The 20,750-nt window shown below is 59.3% G+C and overlaps 1 protein-coding gene and 1 pseudogene across 1 annotated transcript; both read right to left on the bottom strand.

Annotated features, from left to right (window-relative positions):
• Positions 1-298: 298 nt before the first annotated feature.
• Positions 299-7,824, bottom strand: LOC119092608 (translation initiation factor IF-2). Its single transcript, XM_037215563.1, has 5 exons — positions 6,774-7,824; positions 6,349-6,519; positions 5,801-5,929; positions 2,146-2,232; positions 299-1,551 (listed from the first exon to the last, which is right to left on the bottom strand). The coding sequence occupies exons 1-4, from the start codon at positions 7,362-7,364 to the stop codon at positions 2,155-2,157; spliced, it is 969 nt and encodes a 322-aa protein (XP_037071458.1). The 5' UTR covers positions 7,365-7,824; the 3' UTR covers positions 299-1,551; positions 2,146-2,154.
• An 8-nt stretch (positions 7,825-7,832) lies between these two features.
• On the bottom strand, positions 7,833-20,607 carry LOC119091602 (lysine-specific demethylase 4B-like; annotated as a pseudogene).
• Positions 20,608-20,750: the final 143 nt, after the last annotated feature.

Genomic DNA, 20,750 nt, shown 5'->3' with positions numbered 1-20,750 from the left:
ATCCAACCACGCATGCGAATTTGCACGCCATCGATTATCCGCGGGGCGGCGATGCAGGCTGACGACCGACGGCGGGGGGATGAGAAGAATTGGAGCGGACAGGAAGCATTCTAAGCCGCTCCCCCACCTAGAGTGACAGCTTTGTGTCGTTTCGCACTTACCAGCGGTAGCTACAGCCGGGAGCCAGATGGACGCAATTTGAATTAATGCGTGCTATTTCTAGTCACCGTATCCCACCAGGCAAATTGTTAACTCGGATGCCAGGGTCATTCTAGCAAAGACTAGTAAATGCAGCCAGTATATTCACCGGAACAAACCGTACCCGAATGGCTGACGCTGGCGCAAGCGTTTCCGATTGTTAGTATTTGTCCAATGAGTGGGGACTGACCGGACCGTCACCGGACGCAAAAAAAAAAACACGCATCACGCAGTGCGAAAGGGCAGTAAAGCGACGGATCTCAGTAATGGGCTCCACCATGCCACGCATGTAGAGTACACATCCTGCACTGAGCGTACCGGTTGAAGGGACGCCTTGCGACTCGCCCGCCAGTTGATGCAATGGTAACGGTCCCATGGTAACAGCACCCGTCCCTGGAGGCAAATAATGAACAGGCTTGTCCACCGGCGCGTCCGGTACATGAGACTAAGCACAGAAGAAATCAGGATCACCGAATTCCACATACGAAATCTCACGGCGCCTAGCCAGGAACGGAGCGTGCCCGCCGGCACTATAATGAACACGCGTTCTGTGCTGGAGTATGACAATGTTTTTCATCATGCACGCATTGCTGGCGTAATGAGATTCTCTGCAGCGCTGGGCCATCACGCGACGGGTGCTGGCAGCACATCAGTTCGCACTGCACAAAACACGACGCTTTTTTGTGGGCGCGTGCTTTGTCTGCATACGATTGTGATATCCGACGGAGGACGGCCGGCTTTGTACTGGCCTTAACAGTAACGCACCACCACACGACAGACTATCCCGCAACACACCATCGGCATGAGCCAACCAAATGCGTGCCATCCCCAATGAGCTAAAGGATCGACGACACACTAAGCCAAACGTCCAATGTGCATGCGTCGAACCAACTGTTACAAAGCACAGAACATAATCGGAGACTTTTGGGCTGGTTCTACCAATAAGCTCGAATATAAAACATTAAAATCTTACACCTTTGTCTACAAATAGGTAATATCCAGACAGGGTCAGGGCAAGCTCGCACAAAAGCACCATGTAACAAGCCCGCACTGCGCAGCGGCGCGCCACAGCGCGATCAGAGGACACGAGCAGAGTGCTCCACCAAAACAACACACCGTAGAACATATTTGGTGGTCGTCCAAACCGGGCGCATCACTAGTCGACGACAACCGCTGACGACTTCCTCTTGGTGAGATCTTGAAGGCCGGGCCGCGGCCAAATCACCCCATAGCGTCCAACTGCGCGCGGCCCTAGCGAAGCTGCAGAGCGGTACAGAGACGCTCGCCTCTTCGCCTCCCACGGAGAGCAGCGAGCCGGAGACCAGCGAGCCCGCCTCCGCTTGCGTCTGCACCCTGCGGACGGAGCGTGGGCGCTGGTGTTATCACCACCAGCCAGGACCTCCACCTTCGGACCATGTCCATGCCGTGACGCCCCGCGCGTGTCGCAAGCGTGGACCCGGCCGCTGGTGCCCCTCGCCGTCTTGGATTTTATTCGGCGTGCTGTGCTCACAGCGCACACAACGCTAGCTGACTATTATGACATCTTTCGCAGGATTAGGTGCATCGAGATGATTTTTTAAATATGTGGAATGTTGGGCTGAAAGCTGATCAGCAATTAATTATGACGGGTGTTCAGCCGTCAGTTTAAATTCAAATCTTTCTCGGTGCCTTTTTGCAACGTATGCATATGCCGGTATGCAGTCTACAAAAGTGAGTTTTTGCAGACTTAGTACTGTTAACTACAAATCCTGCATATTCGTGGTCTTATATATTTTCATAGATACTAATAATCCAGCCACCATAGACGTGAGGAGCACGATATCCCAAAAATAGCAGCCAATTAGTTGTAACGAGCTGCCGGCCATACTGTGGCAACATCGCAACCGACGCGTGTTCACCGACACCCCCCCGGTCAGCGCGTGCCGAGAGCGCCAGCTCAGCACTCACCAGTGCGCATCACTGGAGCGCCGCCGGCTGGGGGATGATGAGCTTGGTGCGGGGCACCGTGACGACGCTGTTGTCGGTGAACCTCACCTGCGCACGAAAGGAGCGTGGTGCCGTCAGCCGGCGCCCCTGGGCAGTGCGAGACTGCCGCCACACGGCACGAGACGGCACCACGTCAGGGCACACGGCACGAGACCGCTCCAGACCAAGGCACACGCCGTTACACGCTGGGCAGCGTGGGACCGCCGCCACACGGCACGAGACGGCACCACACCGGAGCACACGGCACGAGACAGCACCACACCAGGGCACACGGCACGAGACGGCGCCACACCGGAGCCTACAGCACGAGACCACACCAGGGCACACGGCACGAGACAGCACCACACCAGGGCACACGGCACGAGACGGCGCCACACCGGAGCCTACAGCACGGGACGGCGCCACACCAGGGCACACGGCACGAGACGGCGCCACACCAGGGCACACGGCACGAGACGGCGCCACACCGGAGCCTACAGTACGAGACGGCGCCACACCAGGGCACACGGCACGAGACGGCGGCACACCAGGGCACACGGCACCAGACGGCGCCACACCAGGGCACACGGCACGAGACGGCGCCACACCGAGCCATACAGCACGGATCGGCGCCACACCTGGGCACACGGCACGAGACGGCGCCACACCAGGGCACACGCGGTCACAGCCAGCCATGTAGCCAACTTATGGGCGCGACCGCGTAAGGAGTCTGCGCACGGAGGCAATACAGTTAATCGTCCGAGTATTTGATGTGTGCTTTGTGTACATCTTCAATAATGTGTCCTGCGGCAGATACGCTATCTCATAATCGATACTTTTTCGGAGGCTTCAAAGGAATAATGCATACTCATTAATGTGCAATCACTGTTCAAGATTTACAATGCAATCACTCAAGGATTTCGCCCGCGTACCTGCAGCTGTGCTACTATTTTATGTTGAAATGATGTATGCCTGTATTGTACATATGCAAATCACACCACTGACGTGGGAACATTTCGACCCCGGTTTCCAACAAACAGCGTGTTACCCCGGACTGTACACGATGCTTCGGTGAAAAAAAGCATTGGGATGGTGCAAGCACAATCAAAGTTCATGAAATTTGCTGAGGAAGATGGAAGCGGATTGATTACCCTGTACCGCCCAAAATGTTGCATTTTAGTGTTTCCAGCCGGCTTCGGGCGCCTCCGGTCTAATGTGGAGAGCACACATCGGCGAAAGAGCAACGCTCCTCCAAAGACACAACACACCATCCATGGACGAAACCAGAATCCATATAATGATGATGATTTGAGATTTTAGGGCGCGTCGCCATCAAATGTCACATCGCGCCCATAACGGCTGTCTAGGGCTGTGTTGTTTTAAATAGCAAGGAGCAAATACAGCTGAAAACTTGATGCCTGGTAGAAATAGAAACAAGTGACCCGAGTGTAACAATGACTCGTCTCCCAACATGTCGCGATAACTCAAACATGACGCTTGCCGTCCAAAATGACGCCAGCGTTCTTCCTTGAAAGGTGAACAGGAAAGTGGAAGGTGAAAGGTGAACCCATAGTCAACTGTCAACGATGCATCACATTTGGGGCATTTGTCTCACGCCACCAGACAGAAGGTAGCCGCGTGCCACGTAAGCATGGCCAATTCGCAGACGGCACAGAGCGACTTCTTCACACCTGGCCGCTGGCGAGCAGGGAGACCAGAGGCCCAACAGTTACTTTATCATCTTGAGCCTGTTGTTGCTTTCGTCGTCACAGCAGCGTTGTCATTTTCTTTTTAAATAAGCTGTGATGGCTGGATAGAAATTCCTACGTGCGAGAAGAAAAGAACACGTGCAAGCCGCACAAGTGATCCTTTTGCGGTGGCGTTGGCAAGCTCGTTGTCCGTTATCCTGACATGGCTTGGAATCCAGCATAGCACTAGTTTCGCTCATGCCGACCAACCTTGTCAAGCGAGTCAAAATGTACCGTAAAAAGGACACTGAGGGTAAAATGTTTGAGAGCCATGAGGCCGCTGGGGGAGTCAAATAAGATCAAGTGTCGGTTGTCAGCAGTGACTTCAATATAGCAAAGTGCTTTAATAGTGGCAACAAGCTCTGCAGCACACACAGAGGCGTGTTCTGGCGGCGAGAACGAACGAGTGGCAGGACCAACACACACGAACGCAGGGGTCAACGTCTGATTCGGTCTCGGATCCGTCTGTAAAGGTCGTCACATACCCTTCATAGGAAGAGATAAGCTCAAACGTCCCAACCCTAGAGCCGCACGCGATAACCTCCCGTTTTTTATCTGTTTTAATGAAAGACCGACACTTAGAGCGCACAGTTCCCCAGGAGTGTTCTCAGTTGGTTGAACGTCATCAGTATAGCCTGTGCGAGTCAACGGAGCATATCATTATGAATGAGATCCGGACCTTCCGCCACGCTGCGCAAAGAGTTAATGGCTGTCATCAGTTCAAGCACGTGTGTCATGTCATTGGGGCTTTACGACGCACTCAGCTGCTGAGGCTATATGGCGTCGCCTACCTCTCATCCTGGCAGGAAGAGCGGGCACGCGGGGAATCGAACCCCGTACCTCTAGTTTCCCAGACGCGCAGTGGTTAACGCAGATGCGTTAAACATTGAGCCATTAACCATAACGCAGTTGCGTTAACCACTACACTACCAGCACCCCCCAGTTCAAGCATCGTGAAAGGTTTGTTAGATGAGAGCTCCTCAGTTATATGAAAGTTTATCTGAGCTGCGTAAGGCACCGGACGTGTGCGGCACGCTCTCTTCTGCCGATCGTTAGACTTGTGGAGGCAAGCTCCTCCACCGATGCAGGCCCATCCATCCAAACGGGAGTCAACCTGGCCTCTACCCGTGCCTATAAATCCCCCCCCCCCCCCGTTAGCCTTTTTAAGATCCCACCGCTGTGCCCTAGACACGAAAGCTGCTACGTTCTGGAAACGCACGCAAATGGGGGTAGTCATCACTATCAAAGGAGCCGTTTTCAACCGACCATGCCTGATTTACCGCTAGTTAAGGGCTTGCAAAACTCAAGTCCAACGTCGATGTCTGACCACAGGGAGGAGACACGTGATTTCGGGTCCCCGTGTTTAAAACACAGGGTGATACATCATGTAAAAATGTTTCACAGTGCCTGCCGCGAGTGTTGGCCTGGGCGCAGTCCCAAGAGGTGTGGCGAGCATTGAGGTCACCCAACAAAAGAAGAGCCGGGAAAGCTCAGCCACCAGAGGTTTTTTTTGGGGGGGGGGGACATCTACGGTCATTTGGCGCTCATCATGTGCCGTTTACCGCATCACAGCTCAAACACCGCCAGTCAGTACAACTTCATACACACGGCATCTGTAACACAAATCCGTTTGCTGCACGCCGTAAGGCAACCCCCTCCCCAATGGCTCCTCTAAGCATGCGTTGTCGCAAGAATGAAGAATGAATATATGTATCGCTGTCCATCGCATCGTAGCAATCATGGTAAGCGCATCCCCTTGTGGCAATTGCTTGCAAGCAATCACCTGCCTGTTTCGGAGGTGCCGTTCGCAGAGTCGAGCGCAATGCAGGAAACCCCAGCGTGCCCCTGACACAAACCCTGCATGTACTCACACGCGCGTATCAGCGTACCTGGCACTGCTCGACGCGGCGGTGTCCGCGGAATGTGCCCAGCGTCACGTTCTCGCCTTCGGCCGACGGTAGCCGCACGTACAGCCGGCTGCCCACCTCCGGCACGCCCTCCAGCGGCCCCTCCAGGCCCTGGCGGCGCCGGTCACCGGTCATCGGTCATCTGTCATCTGCCATCGGTCATCGATCACTGGTCACCGGTCACCGATTACGGCTGACCGCCGCTCAGGGGCACACCAGGGGGGTGAGAGGGGGGGGGGCATGATTCGCTGCAGCACGACCCGCCTTGATATCACCGTCGACATACTGTAAGGAGTATAGAATACGACATCCAGACTGTCCGACTGCACCTGCACCCCGCGTCAATCATACACCATGAATACAAGCACCACTCACTTTAACGGTGGCTGACTGCAGTAACCATGGCAAGTGAACCTTTGCCACCGTCACGATGTATCACGCCACTCGCGCCGCGACCCCCAGTGACACGCCCACCGTCCAGGAGAGGCACCGTCCGGGGCACCGCTCTGCCGTCGGGCGGCGAGCCGTACCAGGACGTCGTGCGGCGCCACGTCGCGGTGAGTCGAATCGTCGTCCAGCGTCACGGTGAACAGCGCGTGGACGGTGACGGCGGTGACGTGCGCCAGCTGGTACGTGCCGTCGGCGTGTCGGCTGATCACGCGGTTCCCTGGGGCGGGCGCCGGTCGGCCCGCCGGCTCCGTCTGTCGGTCGAGGCGTGGTGGCGGCTCAGGGGAGGCCGGCACGCAGGGCGGGCCGACACGGCCGGCGTGGCAGGCCATCAACGGCAGTCGCCCGTCCAGCCACCGCACCCCGCTTCCACGCTTACAGCAAACCGTCTCGCGATTCAACGCGACTTCAGACAGCTAACGAGTAATAAATGTATGTGAGGTAGGTTGCGACATTTTCAGGCAGACCACCCGCCTGAGGAGAATCCATATTCCAGAGCACCACTGACCTTCTCTCGAGGGTCTGGCCGTCGCCCGTTCTGCTGCTGCCGACCAGCTTCCGGCTGCGGACTGGGCACGGGCCGACGCTGCGGACTCGACGCAGCCTGAGGCGACGCCCGAGCCTGCGGCGCTGCGGCAGTCAGTGGAGCGCCAGTCTGCGCCTGCGCGCTCGTGACCCCTCGCGCTTGTGAACCTGCGGCGAATGGTGACGCGCTCGTCGGCTGCTGACGCGTCACCGCGCGAGCCGCGCTCCGCGGTGGTTGGCTAGCGATGACCTGTGACGCAGCCACCGGCTGCATCTTCAGGGCGAGCCGCGCCGCGACCGGCTGAAGCGGCGCGTCCTGGGTGGGCTGCGCCACGGTCAGAGACTGCGCGCTCTGGATAGGCCGCGCCACAGTCAGAGGTTGCGCGCTTTGGATGGGCTGCGCCACGGTCAGAGGCTGCACGCTCTGGACGGGCAGCGCCACGGCCAGAGCCTGCGGACTCTGTAGACCACGCGATGCGCCCCCAGCCTGGTGGTTTTGAACAGGCTGCCAAGCGTTCCGCGCCGGCGAAGCGGAGTCGCACTCCACAACGCCCAAAGAGAACAGCTTTGGCATGTGACAGCGCGCGTTCGCCAACGGTGGCGGGTCGGCAGCGGAACGGGCCGAGCCGGGCCGCTGCTGGGCTGTTGCTGTCGCGGACTGCGCCGGCCGGCTCTGCGCAGGCAGGCCGGCCCGTCTCGGAAGCAGCGACGGGCCGGCGCCGGGCTGCCGCTGCGCCGCCACACTCTGCGGACCGCGGCTGAGCGGTGGCGGAGGCCGCGGCGGACTGAGGCCGGTGGTGGGCGGCGCCGGTGCCGGCGTAGGCTCGCCGCTCGCCCGTGCTGACGGGCTGTGATTTGAACGCTGTGGTGATGGTGGATATTGGTGCCGCCGCACCGACGGCTGATGACTGCACTGCCGCACAGACGGTTGATGGTGGCGCTGTTGTACAAATGGTTGACCACCAGCCTGCTGTACCGTCGGCTGATGACCCTGGCTGGGCTGACTGCTGCGTCGCCCCGTGCAGGTTGGATTGTTGTACTGTTAGCCGCTCTCTGCACTGTTCTACGGACGGCTGGCGGCAGGGCTGCCGCGGCGCCGGCCACTGGTGGCCGGGAAGCCGTGGCGTCGTCCGATCACCGGCCGCCGGCCCCGAACCGAACCAGTCCCGGCCGGTGCTCACTTCCAGCACCGGTACACCGGCGCAGGCCGCCGCCGCCACCGCGTCCACCGGCTCTGGCTCCGTCTTCACCTCCACCTCGTGCACCGTCGCCGAAAGGCCTGGCTCGCTCTTGACATACCCCCGGACGGTCTGGGCGAGTTCCGACAGGCCCGGCTCGGTCTTGATGGCCCCGGGCGCGCCCGGCTCAGTCTTCACCGTCAGCGCGTGCGCGGCTGCAGGCAGGCCGGACCGGCCGCTGGCCCCTGCGGGCCGCGGGCGGGCCGGTGACGCCGCGTCCGTTGGCACGGCGCGCCTCCGGCCCGGCGAGACGGCCGCGCGCTGCCGGCCGGGTGGCCGCGCCGGCGCCCCTCCCGCGGGCGGCGCCGAGGCGTGGCACACGGCCGCCAGGAAGTCGACCGCGCTGCCGGACGGACTGATGGGCCGCAGGCGCGCCGCCGGCCCCGCAGCGCCAGCCGGCGCTCCGGCTGCCGCGCCGGTCGCAGCCGGTGACCGTGCCGCCACGCCGGAGCCCGGCCACGGGGGTGCCGACCCGGCGGCACCAGGCCGAGGTACCTGGCCGGCGTCTGATGGTCGGACGTGGGCACCAATGGCGAACGGCCGAACCGCCGAGCCAAGGCCTGACGACAGCATCACCGCGTTGACACCCGGTGGTAACACCACGGTGGCGACTGACAGTGGTTGGCCTGCCGTCCTCCCTGCTGACAATGGCTGAGCTGCTATCCTCCCGACTGAATATGGCTGGCCTGTTACCCTCATGGTTATGGGGTGAGCTGCTGTCCTCCCAGCTGATGCTGGTTGAGCTGCTGTCTTCACTGCCGACGATGACTGAGCTACTGTCCTCATGGATGACACTGGCTGCCCTGCTGTCCCCACGGCTATGGGATGGACTGCTGTCCTCCCAGCTGACACTACCTGGGCTGCTGTCGTTTCGGCAGACACCGGATGGGCTGCTGTCCTCCCAGCTATTCCCGGCTGGACTGCTGTCCTCCCAGCTATCCCCGGCCGGGCTGCTGTCCCCGCCACCGGCTGCAGGGCGTCGGCCCCAGGCGGGGCGGTAACATAGGTGGCGACCAGCCGCGCCCTGCCAGCCGCCAGTAGAGCCGCCGGCGACGCCGACCGGGCCGTCTGCATCTCACAGAGCAGACGCGCCTGCCGCGCCGTGATCACCTGCACCGGCGGCGGCGGTGCCTGCGCGGCCGGCGAGCTCGGCTGGGCCGGCTGCGTCTCACATAGCCGCCGCGCCTGCCTCGCTGTGATCTCCTGCACCTGCAGCGGCGTCACCGGCGGCGACGGCTGGGCGGGCGCCTTCGCTGCTTCTCCCGCCGTGCCGCCGCGCAGGCGGGAGAAGGCGGCGGCAACGTCGGACACGTACGCTGGACGTGACCGGGCGCTGCGCGGCCTGCTGCTGCTGCTGCTGCTGCTGCTCCTGCCTCAGGCGGCCGGCGAACGCCGGCAGGTGGCGGCGGGCGTGCGCGCTCAGACGCGGCCTGGCGGGGTCTGTTAACCGCGTGGTCCCAGCGGACACGGCCGCGCCGCCGCCAGGCGCCGACACAGCGCGCCCGCCCCGGCCCGCAGGGCGCCGGGGCAGCGTCGCGGACGCGCGCCGCGAGTGCGTACCGCTCACCCTGCGCCGCCGCCGGGCGAGCCGCAGCGCCCGGCAGCGGAGGCAAGTCTTCCGGTGTCTCCCGGCGGCTCTCTCGGCTCGGCGTCGGCGACAGTCGGCTGGCGGGGGACGGCCGTACGCCCGGCGGGGACGTCAGGTCGCCGGCGCTCGCGCCTCCACAGACCGGAGCGGGCCGCCCGGTAGTCAGCGGCCCGACGGCATCCAGGGAGGCTCGTGCGGTGGCGAGCGCGCGCTCGCCGCTGGTCAGGATGCTCTGTCCATCGTTACAGGCATGCACAAAGCTGACCACGCCGTCCTGCCTATTGGTCTCACTGTCTCCTCTGTCGGTCGCACTGTCCTGCCCGGTGGCCAGGCTGCCCTGTTCACCGATTAGACTGTCCTGTTCGTTGGCCAGGCTGTCCTGTCGTTTGTCCAGCGTCGCTTGATCACTGGACGGTGTCGTTTCTCCACCGCTGCCAGGCGTCACCGTGGCCGGGCCGCTGACGGCGGGGGCGCCCTCGTCGCCGGCGGTGATCGTGGCCCCGCCGGACCCGGACCCGGACCCACCGTGCTGCAGCGCGGCGCCGCCCGGCTGCGCCTTGGCCGCCGCGCTCTGGTTCCGCTGGCACTCCTTCAGCATGGTGGTCAGCATGCTGCGGATGGTCGGCGAGACCCGCGGCTGCCCCAGCAGGCGCAGCACGCGGCCTTGGCGCAGCTCCGGGTTCCTGCGGCACCCTATCAGCTCGCGCAGCTCGCGCAGCGGGCCGAAGATGAGCCGGTGCTTCTTGGAGGGCAGCGTCGGCGGCCGGGGTGCGGCGCCGGGGTCCGCGGCGCCGCCCGGCGGGCGCGAGGACGTCGTGGCGCTCTGGCTGCACAGGGAGCCGGAGAGAGCGGGTGCCGCGGCTGCTTGGCTGCCGCCAGGGACACAGCCGACGGAGGCCGCCGGGATACCAGCCTCTGGGAAATGCACCGACTCCGAAATATTCTGAGGCGGCGCAAGTGGCGTGGCCTCAAATGGGGCGGACGCCGTGGCATCGCACAGTGACGACGTCGCGCCCTCAGCAGGCGCCGCCTCCACGGCAACCGGGGGAACAGAGGCCGTGGCCTGAGGTGACGCAGACGCCACGGCCTCGTACCGTGCAGCTGTCGGAACCTGGAGAAAAGTCGGGACACTCGCAACTGTCGGGGTAGTGCTCGGCACTGAACAGGCCTCGGAAGACATCGTCATCCCGGTCTCGGACCCGGCACCCGCACTTGCGGTTTGCGGGGAGATGTCTGACTCAGAGGCCACCTGGAGAGCAGACGATGCCTCGTCACAAGGGAGAGCTGGTGCTGCGGTGTCCGAGGGGGCAGCCCGACCCGTTTGATCCTCGGCAGCAGCGGCAGCGGCACTCTGAGCTTCGGCCGCGGCGGCAGGCCGGGCCGAGGGGCCGGCCGCCTGCACCGCCCCGCTCGCCGCCGACCCTGCCTCGCTCCACGGCGTCGTCGCGGTCGGCAGCGCGTGGGGCGCGGCCGGGGGCGCCTCGCGACCGCCCGCGTCCGCCTCCGTCCGCCGCGAGCGCGCCTCCCATGCGTCCAGCGTGCTGTTCTCGGTCATCCAGCGCACGATGCGAGCGATGAGCGCCTCCTCCCGCTGGCGCACCTCCTCGTCGCTCGGCGGCGGCATCGACGTCCGCCCGTCGGCAGGCTTCCTCCCCCGCGGGTGCCGGCTCTGGGTCGGCCGCGCTTGCTCGGGCCTCTTCTGGTCCGCAACGGCCGTCGGCTCCTCCTTCACGTGCACCTCCCCCATGGCGGCCCCTTCCGCCCGCACAGACATCTCTCCTCCATCAGATGTCTCCGCTTTGAATGACGTCTCTTCCTTCACGCCCGCCGCTTGTGCTGGCATGTCAGGCGGCTTGGTTTTCACAATTTTCGCTCGCTTCGCCGGTCGTCTAGCCTCGCCCGTGCGTGGCTCCGCCTTAGCCGGATCGGCTGCTGAGCCTTCTGCTTTCACAAGGGGAGGCTCCACGTGTTCACGTTTGGGACGCCGGCCCCGCTTACGCTTGACCTGCGTCGCCGCCTCGCCGCGAGCGGCCTCGGGCTTCACTGAGTCCGTCTGTTTGCGGTCGTCTCCTTCACCTTCTGACAACTCTGCCGCGCCCCGGCCGCCCGTCTTCCTCCCCTTGCAGCATCTGCCTCCGGCCAGGCGCTTCCGCCCCCCCTTTTTGTGTTTCCGTTTCCGTTTCCTGACGCCGCGGCTGGTGTAGTCGCCGTCTGAGTCGGAGGCCGGCAGGCGCGAGCAGTGCCGCGGGTCCAGGAACATCTCCACGTCCTCGTCGTCTGTAAGAAGCAGCAGGTGAGATCACACAATACTGTGCGGCAGGAGACACCTCCAAGTCAACAGCCGTTTCGGTACCCACACGCTCATCTGGCCGGAAAGTCGAACCAACTACAATTCCACCAATAGCATACCCAAACGAACACTACGGCGTCATGAATGCCATCGTCAAGTTGAAGCACAAAGAGCCGGTTGAAGATATAATAGCGTCGCCTTATCACCCGTACTGCGGCGATTATAAGCTCCCAGGTGATTGCCAACAACTGGATGGCCTATGAGGGTGGCGGCGTGGCCCTACAGCTGCTGATGGCGCACAGGGCTAGTTATTATCATGGACCAAGTCTAACTCCCGCCACGATTCACTGCATTGAAATGTTTTGAACAGTGTATATCCTTATCAAAGCCAGGTATTACGAACTGTCATGTAACTTATGGCAAAAATACTTACGTGACAAAGTCTCGTGCGCAAACGATTTGGCAGCAGGTGGCAAAAGAAAACTTAAAATTGATAACAAGCGATGGAAATGAAAAAAAAAATGAAGAAATGATCGTGGTAAGAAAAGAGCGCTATGGAATATACCAGTGAAAAGCGGTCATTTCAAATGATAAGTGGGCCTTTCAAAAAAAAAATGAAAAAACTCTGCAGCTGAAGCCGGAAACGTATAATCTTATCTCGGACGCGTACGTTTCGAACTCTCCGCCAGGTCCACCAAACTACTACACACCGAGCACTACCCCAAAACGGAGTATTTCCCAATTCAGACCTATGCTGATCACGCAGGGACCAAACGTCAGCGCCTATTCTTCAGCACCGAAGACGCGGAACCGAAAGGCCCAGTGCACGTCCTGCAGCGCCCGCCCGCCGGGCTCACCCGTCTCGCCGGCCTTGGAGTAGAGCTCACGCAGCGCCACGATCTGCTCGAAGTCTGGCTGGCCGTCGGCCAGGTCTCCGGGCGGCGGCGAGCAGCTGGGGCCGGACTCGTCGCCGCTGGCCTCGCCCTGTCGCTCGTGGATCGGGTGCCGTTTGTGGAGGCCGGCCGACGGCTCGAGCGGCGCCTCCGCCTCCTCCTCAGCTCTGCCAACCGGTCACCGTGTCAGTCACACCGCACGGCGGCGCCTCCAAGCCGCACACTGACCGGCAAATGACTGGCCAGCGCGCCGGCCGGACCACCGACTGCCAAGCGCCACCCACTTTATGTCCATGGCCGGTGAAAATACGCCAGGTCAAGATATCACCGATATCACATATAATAACGACGTTGGGCCCTTATCTTGAAGCATTTTTCCAGGCACTCATACAGTGACGTTCAAACCCAACCTTACGTTCAACAGAGCATCGAAGGTCACACGGTTCCCCAAAACAGCGCGCCCGCCACCCGTCCGCCGACGGCGGCGGCGGTGCGCGGCCTCACGCGTGCTGGTAGAGCAGCAGCTGATCGAGGTCGGGCGGGTTGGCGGCCACCGGCGAGCCGGGTCGCTCCGGGTGAGGTGCAAGGTCGGCGCCCGCCTGCCACAGCTCATACTTCTCCGGCTGCAGCCGACGCACGAACGTGTCCATGTTGATGTGCACCGTGTCCTCCCTGCGGCGGACCGTGTCAAGGTCAGGAGCACGGGTCAGGCGCGCGCCGCCGCCTTCTGGCGGGTCGCGGCTCGGGCCGGCCGTGTCTCGCTGTGGGATTCCCACAAGGCTGGGCATGTCAGTCACGCCGTTCACACAGTAACGGGAATGGTTTTGAGGTAGTCTGTCGCTCGCCCACGGACCGCTGTTACTGCTGGACAGGCAGTTCAACTGCACAGTTGCATTATCGATCGCAGCTGTATCTAGAGTTTCGCACAGCAGAATAGAACCATCTTATGCTACATGAAATAGGGTTGGGTACCTCGCTGAGGTGCTGGTGAAAGCAAAACGAAAAACGCGACACACTAAAATCCAGATATCCAACATGAATGCGTCCATGTGGCATCATACAGTTGTTTCGTTCCAGAGCAGTCTGGGTCCGCAGAATACTCTGGAAAGGCAGGTCGAATGGCAGCATGGACAGCCAGCACTTCCACCGAACAAATCGACGAGAGCGCCACCTGGATCCCGTACCATCCGGATCGCATTTGATGGCTATCCATTCCGCCCCATCACTATGCACCGACTTACCCGCAGCAGCAGAAGCGTGGCGCGTTTGCCATACTCAATCCAGCGGGGGGAGGCAAAGTTAGGTCGACTCGGCCGCAGTTGAAGACCGTGGATTGTAGCCCGAGTGATAGCCGTACGGGAAAGGTGATCATGATGTCCGCCCTGCTCCTGCGTGATCTGTCGGAGCACCGGCGATCACGTGGTGAGCCGGGGCAGCCCACCAGTCAGAGCGCCGGACCACGAGTGAGCGGTGGCAGTCCACCGTCAGGGCGCCGGCAACCACGTGTGAGCGGGGGCAAGTCCCACCGGTTCAGGGCGCCGTCACCACGGTGTGACGGGGGCGTCCACCGGGTCAGATCGCCGGCAACCACGTGTGAGCAGTCCACCGGTCTGAGCGCCGGCACCACGTGTGAGCGGGGGCAGTCCACCGGTCTGAGCGCCGGCACCACGTGTGAGCGGGGGCAGTCCACCGGTCTGAGCGCCGGCACCACGTGTGAGCGGGAGCAGTCCACCGGTCAGGGCGCAGGCACCACGCGTGAGCGGGGGCAGTCCACCGGTCAGGGCGCCGGCACCACGTGTGAGCGGGGGCAGTCCACCGGTCTGAGCGCCGGCATGACGTGTGAACGGGGGCAGTCCACCGGTCAGGGCGCCGGCACCACGTGTGAGAGGGGGCAGTCCACCGGTCTGAGCGCCGGCATGACGTGTGAGCGGGGGCAGTCCACCGTCAGGGCGCTCCACCGTGAGCGCAGTCCACCGGTTGAGCGCCGGCATGACGTTGGACGGGCAGTCCACCGGTCAGGGCGCCGGCACCACGTGTGAGCGGGGGCAGTCCACCGGTCTGAGCGCCGGCATGACGTGTGAGCGGGGGCAGTCCACCGGTCAGGGCGCCGGCACCACGTGTGAGCGGGGGCAGTCCACCGGTCTGAGCGCCGGCACCACGTGTGAGCGGGGGCAGTCCACCGGTCTGAGCGCCGGCACCACGTGTGAGCGGGGGCAGTCCACCGGTCAGCGCCGGCACCACGAGTGAGCGTGCAGTCCCCGGTCTGAGCGCCGGCACCACGTGTGAGCGGGGGCAGTCCACCGGTCAGGGCGCCGGCACCACGTGTGAGCGGGGGCAGTCCACCGGTCAGGGCGCCGGCACCACGTGTGAGCGGGGGCAGTCCACCGGTCAGGGCGCCGGCACCACGTGTGAGCGGGGGCAGTCCACCGGTCAGGGCGCCGGCACCACGTGTGAGCGGCGGCACTGGTCACTGGTCAGCGCCGACCACACAGCCATCGCAAGTCCTCAGCTTCTGTGCCACTCAAACGACAGGACCTGGCTCGTGGTCACACACAGGGAGCCTTTCACACCGGTATGGGATTGGGCGTCGGTCACGGGCCTCACCTTGTTGACTGGCACCCCATGGCGTTTGAGCACCTGTGGGCTGAGCAGGAACGACTTGTGTCGGAGGAAGGCGTTGCACCGACCGGCCTCGACCGGAAACTGTGAGGCGGCCACGTGCTCCAGCTGGTGACCGTGCGCCGGCGGCACCGCGTACCTGACGTCATAGAGGTCACTGTCAGGGGCATGAGAGGTCATGGTCAGGGGTCATACAGGTCACACTAAGGGAGGAATCAGACCAGAGAATGTAGGGCAATCAGGTCATGGTCACACGAGAGCTCGTGCACAGGTCGTGGTAAGGTTATGGTTACAGGTCAGGTTAGAGGTCATGGCTGGGGCAAGGTCACATACAGCTCATATTGGAGGAGAGGTCATGCAGAGACCACGGGAAAGGAAATGTGGTCGCCGGAGTCACGGTCAGGGGGATCATACAAGGGTCGTGGTCAGACAAAAACCCATCAGGGAATGTGGGGATACAGGTCATGGTTACGTCATATGAAGGTCACAGTCTGGAGGAAGTTATGGCCAGGGAGGGGTCATGACAAGGGGGTGTGGAGACACAGGTATCTGCATCAAGGAAATGCCACAGTCAGGGAGAGGGTCGGGGGCAGGGGGACCACGGTCATGGAAAGTCCACCACCAGGAAGAAACGTCGCGGCCGGGGACAAGTCGCTGCCATGATGGGATTATGATGTAAGGTGTGGAGACGGAGATCGTGCCCCAGGAAAGACCACAGCCAGTGGGACAGGCCATGGTCAGGGCAAGGGACGCCGGAATCCTGATCCGGGAGAGGGCGGCGTCAGAAGGGTAAGCCACGGCTGGGGTAAGGTGACATTCCCGGGGAAAGGCCATACTCAGTCGGTGTGCGCACACACCGGTGATGGCCACGAGACGTCGCGCGATACAGGCTTAGAGCGTGTGTGGACAAGGTCACAGTCAGGCATTGGGACACAACAGGGTCATGGCCATGAGGTCTGTCTACGCAACATGCACGGCCAGACTGCAAGCCCGCTGTCAACGGCAATGACTCGCACCATCTGAAAAAGAGCCCACTGCAACGCCCAATATCTCACCAAGACTTCGGCGCTCCGTAGTGCAAATAGTTGATGCTGTACAGGTCCATGTCCTCTGTGTGCCAGGGAAAGGTCGTCTTCCACATGCCGAAGTACAGGTAAGCGGTGTTCACGCCCGCAATGCTGCGGCCGTAGTCCTTGTTGACGAAGTCCAAAATCGTTCCCAGATGGTTGATGTTCCAAACCTGTGGTAACATAATGAGGTCAGTTTACTGCAGTACACAATTAAAACATGTTCTACTTATAGGCAACAGCTTACCCAATCAAAAATATGTTCCATAGGGCTACCACTGTATAATCATGACTGTAAGCAAATTGTAATTCAACGGATGCTATACTTCAGAAAAGTATTAGACGACTTCGAAAATATAACCAAAACAGCCAGGACCAAAAGCCTTGTCCTGGTCAAATTAATCTGTAACTGCCCAACAAAAACAAAAACGAAAAATTGCCCATCCAAGATGCAAACGACAAGCAACTTCACTTCGCATAGAAAATGCAAGTCGACGATTGGCCTGCTCTAAAATTGCGTCAAAACACGCCCCAGAAAAGTTTACAGGGAGCATTAAGTGTGTGTCGCAAGACCACTGACGCCTAACCCACATCAAACATTCTCAAAAACTTCACTAGAAAACGCACCCCACCCACTCCAGCCAGTGCGGGGCACATCTTTCAGACCAACACGCGAACTCGCACATCTCCCCTGCAAGTGAGCCCGCGGGATTTCCGAAGACAACACGCGGGCACACGCGTGGTACCTCCAGGCGATAACTACGACGCACCACGGTTTGTGACGTCATCATGACACTCGAACCCTGGCACGACAGGGTTCGAGACCGGAAAAATCTACCGCATTTACCCGACCGGAAAAATCTACCGCATTTACCCGACCATTTTAGTCAGTATTGGGATGCGCTCGGCAAAAAGCGTGCGAGCGGAACGCACTACGAAATTTGTATTATAAAGGCAAGAAGAGCCTAAGGCCCTCGGTCTCCGGTAATATCAGTTCTTTCGCTGAGAATAAAACCTCATAATACCGACAGAAAAATCGTTTTCATGAATTTCCCAGACCGAGGCAGGCTCCTTCACCGACCCACTGGAAGACTCTCAGATACCAGTGAAGCCACAGACTGGCAGCTGCGCCACAGCATCAGGGACTGTACATGGTGACGTCACAGCCCTACCACTGCGGGCAGGGGGCCGGGACCACGCACGTCGCAGTCGGCGTCGGTGAGCGAGCCGGACACGTCGGCGCCGTAGATGGGCGACACGTAGGTGACGTTCTTCCAGTAGCGTCGCTCCAGGTCGTCAAAGTCGGCGTGCGGCGGCGGCCGGTAGCCGCGGCTGTCGGCCAGCTCGCGGTACTCGCGCACCGTCAGCCGATTCTTCAGCACGTTGACCTGGGTGTAGGCGCCGAGCCGGCCAGTCACCACCTGGCCGCATCACGGACGCCGGTCAGTCGTGGGGTGGGGGCGGGGGACACCACGGGCGCGGGGCCAGGGTCGGCCGCCGCCCGGCCGCGCCCGGGACGCACGGCGTGCACCGCCAACCAAACTCTGCTGGCGCCGACGGGAAAATGGCAACTAACACGCTTAGCGGGATCAGTCGTCATGCGCACGACGTGGGCAATGATGTCCTGACGTCCCTGGGAGCTCACCTGGCATATTGGATCGTTTATGACCATGTCGCCAATGTCATTCATGTCGAAGCCGCCCTTCCGTGGTATCCACTCCTTCGGTGGAATAATCTGGAACACGACAGCATGAAGTAAAAAAGTGTAGCCACAATATTACTAGAGGTCCGTGAATTTCGACAGGGAAAAACAGTTGGACGACGCATGCCATTTATCCTTCTGTGCTCTCTGTGTGGGACACCATGTAGGCGAGTACTCCCAAGCCTCGCTCAGCCAGCGATATTAACTGCAACTGTTCGTACACCTGACGCTTAGTTTTTCCTCACCCTCGCGAATAATACAACGGCAAACACTTGCTGGGAGGCCTCTTGAATGTGGGCCAGGCGTTTGGCAGTTCAGCATGTTGCCGCGGCGGGATTTCCCCGCCTGTGCACCTCGCATCTCGCCACTGCGTTGCCAGCGCAGTCCTGCACGTCACGCTCCGGGCCCCACGGCCGCAAATGGTGCATTCCGTGAAGTCTTTGGACTTCAGTTCGGTGTCGGTATGAAGCGCAGCCGATTCCACATATGGTGTACTAAAGAAATGATATTCAAACAGCAGGCCTTGACCCAAGTTGAAGTTTCTTGGCTCTTTGGCTGGGTTGGGTGGAATCAGACAAAACAGCCTTATGCACAAAGATGGTAACATGATGAGGGGAGACCCATTTCAACTGATAAAATACTGACCTGATTAAACACTGACTTGATCTGAATAAATGACACTTTGATTGATCACATCTGAACTGACCACTTTTTGACCTTTCACTCTCTGATCTGGCATTTTATATAATGCTTCTTACACCAATGAAATATTATGATCTTACATCTGGGCAATAATGATGAAAACAAACAACAATGTTGAGCAAAGTAAATCGGGTATCTTAATGTCCCACACCAGGTGAAAGAACATGACACCTTGCATCATTAGTGCCATAACAGATAACCAGAACCTCAAACATGATGTCCTTTGGGGTGATCAAGCTACCAAACCAAGTTGGAAAAAAACTGTTTAAAAACAGCTGAATGCATAGGTCACTTGGCATCTAATAGACATGTGTGGGTCCAGTTTGAGTGTTTGCAGGAAACAACCTCTATGAGCAGGAGCTTAAGATTTGGTGCTGAATACTGCTGATTGCACCAAAATCAAGCACAAATAGCAAAAATTGCACTTCTTCAGATGTATTGACATATCCAGTACTACTACTTCACATATTCAAAACAATTTTGAAAGAAATGGTTAACATGCCCAGATGTATTGTGGGCACTTTCACATTCTTCTTACAACAGCACATGGCCCTGTGGACTTATCAGCCAGGAAATTGAAACTTGCAGCCCAGATTGATCATTGTTAAGATCATAACAAACTGGAATATCAGAATGCAATGCTGAAAAACTGATACAGATAAACAGATGCCTCTACAAAAATGTGTTTGAATACTGCATACTAGCACAGTATGAATGTAGTTATGTGTAAGTATGAACAGTATGGGTTCTCTGCCATGTGGGTTTGACATACATATTCAGCACAACATTGGAGTCTGCATGTAGTTGGGTTGAGCCTGTTAACCTATGATGATGCTATGCCAGGTCCAGGCTGGCATACTTGGCATACCAGGAACAGTGACATTAAGGTATTGTGAGAATACAGGATTAAGGGCTAGATGTGATGTCACCTGGCATACACAACCAGCTTGTTCAAACACAAGTTATGAATTTATATGCAGACACCCATGAAATATGAAGCAGAGGCAAAGGTTTGCTTAATGGTGTGGGCTTACCTTTGCTAGGCCTGCCCTGTGGGCACCTTGAGACTCAATGTACTCAATGTACTTTGAGAAATCCTTGAATTCTTCATATGATGGCCTGAAGACCATGATCTGAGGGATATCTCCAGTAGGCATTGCAGGTATTTCAGTGAATGTTCTGCAATAAAAAAACAATCACTTATTGACTTTAAATAGCTTCTTAAAAGCTCCAAATGCCACAATAACAGCAATGATATTCAGCAACTATATGCTAAATTACCACTCTTTCTCCCATCTAAACAGCTGGCATACCTGGAACCTGCATATCAGATGGCAAAACAATGCAGGCTTCCTCCTCAACTGTACCAAGTATGTGACCCATGCCCACTACCTACCCATCATAATCGTGCCAAAATGAGTGTAATAGTTGTTTCAGGCATGGTCCTGGCATGCCCTCTGTCTGTAAAAAAGCATGAATTTTCAGGCTGTGTCATTGACGACTCTTCCATATAGCCCTAGCCGTGCCTACCTTTGAAAAATATCAATCCTCTGGGCACGACCACGCACTGCCACCAAAAGTGACACCGGACAGAGCTTCGGAGATCACCACGCAGCCCGCCAAACTCATCGCGATAAATTCGGCAATCAGATGTTCAACGCATGCGTAGCAAGCAGCTTTCAAGCATTGTCCTCGCGTGCTTTTGCAACGGAGCGGTGCATAACCCCCACCACTCGCCACCCACTCTCCACAAAACAAAACAGGACGGCAAAACATTAGTTGACCATAGACTTTCCTGGCGCAGCTTCAGCTGAAGTAACACAAATCAGCTGGCTAGTGCAATCCGTGAGAGCTGCTGGGC

The sequence above is a fragment of the Pollicipes pollicipes genome, unplaced genomic scaffold (genome assembly GCF_011947565.3).
Source record: "Pollicipes pollicipes isolate AB1234 unplaced genomic scaffold, Ppol_2.1 Scaffold_3447;HRSCAF=4054_pilon_pilon_pilon, whole genome shotgun sequence".
NCBI lineage: Eukaryota > Metazoa > Arthropoda > Thecostraca > Pollicipedomorpha > Pollicipedidae > Pollicipes > Pollicipes pollicipes.
This window is presented reverse-complemented; position numbering and strand designations above follow the sequence as displayed.